The 7,694-nt window shown below is 37.9% G+C and overlaps 1 protein-coding gene across 1 annotated transcript in view; it reads left to right on the forward strand.

The window, feature by feature from the left end:
- The first annotated feature begins 494 nt into the window (after window positions 1–494).
- SUCLA2 (succinate-CoA ligase ADP-forming subunit beta) overlaps window positions 495–7,694 on the forward strand; it is a 54,982-nt gene continuing 47,782 nt past the window's right edge. Inside the window, exons 1-4 of the mRNA XM_044431662.1 lie at window positions 495–592; window positions 1,301–1,463; window positions 2,097–2,225; window positions 2,633–2,771. Of these exons, the coding sequence (XP_044287597.1) occupies window positions 1,332–1,463; window positions 2,097–2,225; window positions 2,633–2,771 (400 nt within the window). The 5' untranslated portion in view covers window positions 495–592; window positions 1,301–1,331. The remainder of the gene's footprint in view (window positions 593–1,300; window positions 1,464–2,096; window positions 2,226–2,632; window positions 2,772–7,694) is intronic.

A 7,694-nucleotide genomic window follows, 5' to 3' on the forward strand; every position in this document is an offset into this window, starting at 1 on the left:
TTTGGGACTAGTATTGCTCATTTGCAACCAGGTCTAATTCTGCATCGCTTGGGTCTTGGAAGTGAGGAAAGAACATTGCGTCTTCTTCCTCTGGGGCAGTTTCTTTTCCCAGATCAATGCAGTTAGGACTGTAAGAGTGTGGTGCTATGCATGCTTAGTCAGAAAAAAGCAGTGCTGGTTGGGAATTGCTGAGAGTGTGTGTGTGTGTGTGTTTAAACTCATGGTGGATTGTTCCCTAAGAGGACTTTCAGAGGATATGACATCCATATCTTATTCAAATCGTTCTTGATCCACAAAGTGTTTTTTGTAACTTGTGTAGCTATTCAAGAAAATATCAAGATTTTCCTGTCTCTTTGCTTACACACATTATTTTGTAGCGTGTATTTGAAACTAGATTTTCCTTTGCTGTAGGTGAACAAGCTTCATACATATTTTATATAATAGTTTGTATAAAATATTTAAACATAGTTCTTGTCTCACTTTCTCTTCTAGGTACAAAAGACCTTGTTGTAAAGGCACAAGTTTTAGCTGGTGGCAGGGGAAAAGGTACCTTTGAAGGCGGCCTTAAAGGAGGAGTGAAAATAGTGTTTTCGTAAGTTAAACCTATGGACAAGCACTTCAAATCTGAGAATATTTACACCCATTTGGCAGAATTATTTCAGTATGTTAGTTGTTTTAGAATGCTTGAAAAGTTGTTTGAAACAGTACTGTAATTCTAGCTTTAATTTATGAATTTGCCTAGCTTTTCAATGTAACAGCATAAGAGCAAAGTGGACCAAACCAGAGGCCAGTCTAGTCCAACATTCTCTTCCAGTGGCAACAGTGGCCAAGTAGATACCTACAAGACTCTCATAAGCAGGATATAGTGCAAAAATACCTTCCTACTTGTGTTCCCAGCAATGGGCATACAGAGGCATGCTGCCTCGAATACTGGAGGTAATAGTAACCATTAATGCCTTTATTCTGCACAAATATGTAATACAGTAATCATCATTATTGTTCTTAGTATAATACTACATTTATATGCAGTTGTTTTTCCTCTTGCAAGGAATCTGGGGTGGGTTAAATAGTCCTCCTCTACTTCATTTTATCATCACAACAAACTTGTGAGTTAAGTTAGGCTGAGAGTGAGTGACTGGCCCAAAATCAGCCAGTGAGATTCCTGGATGAGTGGAGCCTGGAATCTGGATCTCTGGGTCCCTTGCCCAACCCTAGTTACCATGCCACATGGATGTTAATGATGATCTAGTATTTATGTTTGTCTTGTCTTGTCTTGTTTTGAACAATGGTTTTATTTTAGTCCAGAAGAAACAAGAGAGATTTCCTCCCAAATGATTGGAAAAAAGCTGTACACTAAACAAACAGGAGAAAAGGGCAGGCTATGCAACCAAGTATTTATCTGTGAGCGCAGATATCCCAGAAGAGAATATTATTTTGCAATAACCATGGAACGATCATTTCAGGCAAGTATTCTTTCTTAAGGAGAAATGCTTTTAGCGTGCATTGTTCTTGGTTGGACTGAAGACTACACTTGTAATGTAAAGCAGGGATACAGTATACCCCCCCACACACATCTTCTATGTGGGTCACTCCTGCTCCAAGCTCTGATTTCTCCGCTTTCTAATCCCTTCACTCCTAGCTCTTCTGCCCTTCTTCAGCTGGCCTCCTGCCATCTCTAAGCATCTCTTCCTCTCTATCAGACAATGCAGTTGTGGTTTTTCCTTCTTTTCCTTTCTCTCTTTTTCTGGCTGTTGGGAGGACATTGGATTGCAACCCTGGCTTTCAGCTGCCCACCATCTTTACTTCCTAAATTTATCTCTGGGGGATAAGGTTGGCATCTCTGGGGAGTAAGATTGGCTTCATTTTGAAATGCTTCTAGCCATCTGGGAAAACAATTAACATTTTAAAATAAAATAGATCATAGATACTAGCAAAGCACTGCACAGGCACAGGAGTGCATTGATTTATGTTATTTTACCATGAGCCTCAATTATATAAATTATTTACAATTATTTTAATTCTACAGTCTACATTTACTTTAATCATATAGTTAATTCAATTTATAAATATCTTGTTAAAAAGTGTTCCTTTTTTAGGGTCCTGTACTCATTGGCAGTTCTCAGGGTGGTGTTAATATTGAAGATGTGGCTTCAGAGAATCCTGATGCAATAGCTAAAGAACCCGTTGACATTGTGGAAGGCATAAAAATGGAGCAAGCCATCAGGGTAATTAATTATGCACTTTTTACTCATTGATGACTTTATTACATCATCTAATGCCTTTTGAGTTGAAAGAAAGTTTACTGCATTTCAAGATAACTTTGCAAATACAAATAGTATTAACTTATATTTACAATATAGCCTAGAATACTTCCTGACAGTTAGGACCCCTAGGGTATGAAATGGGCTTCCACGGGAGGTGGTTGAAGACCCTTCGGTGAGGGCATTCAAGGATAGGCTGGACATGCACATGGTAAGTATTTCATGAGCAGAGCCAGCTGGAGCCAGGGGTCAGACTAGATGGCCTGGGAAGCCCTTTCTGGCTCGCTATGGTTCTGTGTTTCTAACCAGGGACAGAATGCATTATTCTGTTTAGCTTGCTTTTAAGTTTACTTCTGTGTTTCTATTTCTAGTTGGCCAAGAAAATGGGATTTCCTGCTAACTTGGTAAATGAAGCAGCTGATAATATGATTAAGATATACAACCTCTTCATTAAATTTGATGCCACTATGGTAGAAATTAACCCCATGGTTGAAGATTCCACAGGGATTGGTAAAGTACATTATTATGGAAATGTTTAATGCTTGACTTATGGAAGGCTTGCAACAAGGTTCATGTTTCATGAAATGAAAGATGTAATCAAAATGTTATGGTGTGGTGTAAAGGCAATTTTTATGCTCCATACGCAAAATGAAATCAGCACAGTTTTAAGTCCATTAGCAAGGTTTGGGCTCTAAAGTACTTTGTGCTGACATTAGGAGTAAGTTGGTTAGTCTCCCTGAAATGTATTCATAAAACTGTGTTTGCAGTATAGCTTGTAATTAAACCAAACTATGTACACTTCAGAAAATTAACATTGGCTAGTCAGAAGAATTGGAAGGTATCCAATAATACCCTTAATCATCCTGTATGGTTTTTTATGGTTAATGATGCCTCCTCTTTATTATTTATGTGTTGTTTTTATTTTTATCTTTTTTGAATAAATTTTATTGTTTTCACTACAATCTAACTTTAAAAACAGTGATTATTTAAGACATCGGATATACTGGGTTAACATCTTCCTCATTTTAACAGTCAATAGTCATATTCAAATCTATGCATAGTCTCATTTCTCTAGCTGATAATAGAACAAATTCCAAGTTTGGTAGAGATATATGTCCTCCTCCTCCTTCAGAGACAAGATCGACTATCCCTTTCCATGTAGTCCAAAATCCTTTTTGAGCTCAACTCTTCGGTGCATGGCTCTTTACTCCTCCCATAGTGAGCAAATAAAATCCTTGCCATAGTAATTACATATGAGATCAAATATATGGTCTATTTATCAATATCATTAAGAATAATATCTAATAAAAAAGAGAGAAGCCTTCAGATTTAAATTTGTGTTTACATTTCCAATGTCTAATTGACAAATTTAAAAACATTTCTACTAAATTTAGCAATAAGAACTATAAGTCATTTACTTCTATCTATCTAACTAACTATAAAACATTTGTATAAGTTTTCTTTATGTGAAATTACTAAGGTTACCTTGATATTTCTTTCTCACAACTTTTACCATTTCTATACCCAAAAAGAAGTCATGCAATCCTTTAATCATTCTTTCATCCAGTTTTAAAATCATTTAATCAAATGTTACTAATTCCTTTATAGGATCATATATTCTATAGACTTCAGATATCTCAATCATATTTGAACTTTATGCCTCCAAGAAATGTCATTACCCTTATCACCTATAAACATGCCATCCCATTTATAAATCATATCCTTCAAGATAGATAATTCCCTTAAAATTATCCATTCTCCCACAGAAATTTATGACTTCTAACATAGCTTAGGTTAACTCTATAAATCAGGTCAGATTGTTTATCAGTCTCTTCCTTTTCCAAAACAGGAACATCTGTTAGCATAGTGTTTATTAAACCACTTAGGTTTTCATTTTTTGCTTCTAGTGTGTTCTGAAATCTCTCCAATATGGCAACTGAATCCCATAACAACTTATTTGTTTGTGTTAATTGTTGCTTCTCTTGAACCATCTTTTCAATTTTCTCTTCAAAAACTTCAGCCGCCTTTTTCACTTCTTGTATCTTTTGTTCATTTTGTTTTATTTTAATACCAGAACCTGCAAGTAGATTCATTATCTTCAAGACATAGCTATCCAATTTGTCCAATTCATCCTTTTGTTCCAAAGCAAATTCTTATATAGCGTTTTACATAGACTCTTGAGATGCTTGGCTAGATGTTAAAGATGCTTGTATTGCCAAGAGTGTTGTTTGTAAGCTTTGAGAGGCAGACATAGATGCCAAAGATGATAGGTAAATTTTATCCACGATGAAAGTAAAAAGTTTAATTAAAACAATTTTTAAATAACCTGTTGTGGTACTAGATAGCCACTAAATAGCAACAAAAAATCACAAAGAGAGGAAAATAAGGGATTTTTTTTTTTTGGCAAACAGTGTATCTGTTAAAAAATAAAATAACCACAGGGTGGCAGCCAACAAGTTATTTGTTCAGCCATACAGAAATTGGAGGAATCCGCCATGTCTCCAAAATGGAATTCAAAAAAAAAAGAGAGAGAGAGCTTCTTCTACCAATTAATATAAAATAGGTTCAAATTTAATTCTTCACCCTTGGAGAGATTAAACATAGAAAAAAATCTCTTCCAAGCTCCAAATTTCACTTAATCTCCCCTAGTTTTGTCGCTGCTTGAACTCCACAGGGAGAGGTGCCCTCCCTTAGCCAAAGGGCCTTTCTTTTGTTATTCAGATGGATGGTTATCTCACAGGTTCTTTCACGGGCAGTATTTTTAAAGATTAAATTGCTCACCCTTCAGGTCCGATGTCCACTCTTAAGCTTCTTTTCGTTTTATTCTATTAATCCGATGCAATTCCCCTCACAGCTTGTGAGGGGAATTGCACCCTCTCTGAGCACTGAGAATTCCCCCGAATTTCTCCTGTCAGGCGAGGAACTCCCCCCTCCAGGCAGAAGTATGCTCAGGCTTCTAATCTCTGCCCTGACGGGGCTTGGATGGACCCCCCCCCCGGGCCCCCTGTAGAACGGATTACGATGTGGAGCATGGAGCCCCATTCTCCACAGCCATCTCGCTGCGACATCAACCCGAAGTCTATGTTTTTGTTTACAACCACGTTTGGCCCTTTGGGTTTCTGTGAGTTTGATTCTTCCTAGTCAAATCAATGCCATCTGCTTATTTTTCATCTTTGGGTAACAGGTCTGCTCACTTTTGACCTAGCTTTCTCTGATTTTCTTATTTCTGTGCACTTAAGTAAAAAAAATGCGTAGTGAACTGATTCATAAAGAATAAGCTGCTGTTGCTTGCTCTGGTATGTGGTCCTTGTAGGAGGGCACTCTTCTGCTTGAACTGTGTCACTGAATTATACAACTCGGTAAGTAGTTTGCCTATTCCAAATAAGTGATCCAGATGAAGTAAACCATAGCAACAAACAATGAACCTCTGAGTGTGTAAATTGGAAGGAAAATCCCAAAGGACCTGTGAAAACCAGACAACATGTGGAGTGAGAAAACTGCCATGGTTATGAAAGCATGCACATTTGCATTTGCCCACAAGTACCTCCTCGTTCAGTCCCACTTCAGTCCAGTTGTAAAAGTCTAGCAGAATTTCTGCTTGATTGGTAGCATGGGTGTTTGCATCTCACTGAGCTCTTTTCCTTTCAGAAGTTGTATCTTTTAATTATTTTAGTCTGTAATGTTTCATTTTTAAGTCTTTATTCTCATTTTTACCCTATTTTAATTGTTTTTCCTTGAAAGTAATTTTAACTGGTTGTTATACTAAGGGAACAGAGAAAATTCATCCCTTAGGAATTGAAAGTTTGCTGAGGTTTTTGATGTTTGATTTCAGTGTCTGGGACGGATAGAGGTTGGGATGGTGCATGATGACACTCCTGGTGTTTTGGAGTAAGTGTTTAACGCTGATCAAGGCCAAAAACCAAAGATAAGGCAAGATCCTGAAAAGGCTGAAAGGTTAGCCACACTTTTGGGGTATATATCTCATCTTCTCCCCCTGTGCCCCTTCTCAGGGGAGGAACAGAATTTTCTAAACTGCTAAAATCACTGTTCTCAATCTACTTAAGAAGGGTTTTTTGGGGGACAGATGTGACAAATGCAAAAATATTCCCCCAAGGCAAAAGGAGACTTACCAAGGAAGATTTACAATCCTACTGTAAAGTACTTTCAGCTTCAGTGCTAAGCAACATGATCCCACTCAGGGTAAAGACAATATTCCCATGCAGGGACTTCTAGGCTTAAAATAAATATTTGGAGAGAAGTGAAATACTAAAGGAATTGGAGTAAATAAAGTATTATTTTTCCTCAGAGTTCTGATAATATGCATAATAAGACAGGAGTAAGGGGAAAAAAGAAAAAGATCTGCAAGAAATAGCCACAGAAAAAAGAGTGAAAAGCATCAGGCTTGACAGGAAAAGCCAAAGTCATTAATATAAGAAAAGGAGTTTCATAAACTTTTTAAACTTTTGGAGGATTTACCAAAGAAGCCAATAAAACTACCTCAGCAAAAATACAAGGAATGTGAAGAATTGTAACCCAGTTGTGAGATACCTGGAGCCCCAAATGCTTCAGTAATAACGTAATTTATGAATGGAACAAATGAACCAATGGTTACCATAAATACAGCACAAGAACTATGGCAATAAGTTCTCAAAGCAAGGCGTATTTGTAAGAGACTTTTCAAAATTTAGATGAAAAAGGAATAAAGTCAACATCTATAAAATGTTGTAAACTGCCCAGAGAGCTATAGGGCAGTATAAAAATGAAATTCATAAAAATAATGTTGTTGTTGTTGTTAGTCGCGAAGTCGTGTCTAACCCATCACGACCCCATGGACAACATTCCTCCAGGCCTTCCTGTCCTCCACCATCCCCCGGAGTCCACTCTAGCTCACACCAACTGCTTCAGTGACTCCATTTAGCCACCTCATTCTCTGCCGTCCCCTTCTTCTTTTGCCATCTATTGATCCCAGCGTTAGACTCTTCTCCAGAGAGTCCTTCCTTCTCATTAGGTGGCCAAAGTATTTGAGTTTCATCTTCAGGATCTGACCTTCTAAAGAGCAGTCAGGGTTGATCTCCTGTAGGACTGACCAGTTTGATCGCCTTGCTGTCCAAGGGACTTGCAGGAGTCTCCACCAGCACCACAATTCAAAGGCCTCAATCCATTGGCACTCAGCCTTCCTTATGGTCCAGCTTTCACAGCCATACATCGTAACTGGGAAAACCATAGCCTTGACTGTATGCACTTTTGTTGGCAGGGTGATGTCTCTGCTTTTTAGTATGCTGTCTAGATTTGCCATAGCTTTCCTCCCCAGGAGCAAGCGTCTTTTAATTTCTTGGCTGCAGTCCCCATCTGCGGTGATCTTGGAGCCCAGGAAAATAAAATCTGTCACTGCCTCCATTTCTTCCCTATCTATTTGCCAGGAAGTGAGAGGAC

This window comes from Varanus komodoensis, unplaced genomic scaffold (assembly GCF_004798865.1).
Source record: "Varanus komodoensis strain SLA01 unplaced genomic scaffold, ASM479886v1 scaffold23, whole genome shotgun sequence".
NCBI classification, from domain to species: Eukaryota; Metazoa; Chordata; class Lepidosauria; order Squamata; family Varanidae; genus Varanus; species Varanus komodoensis.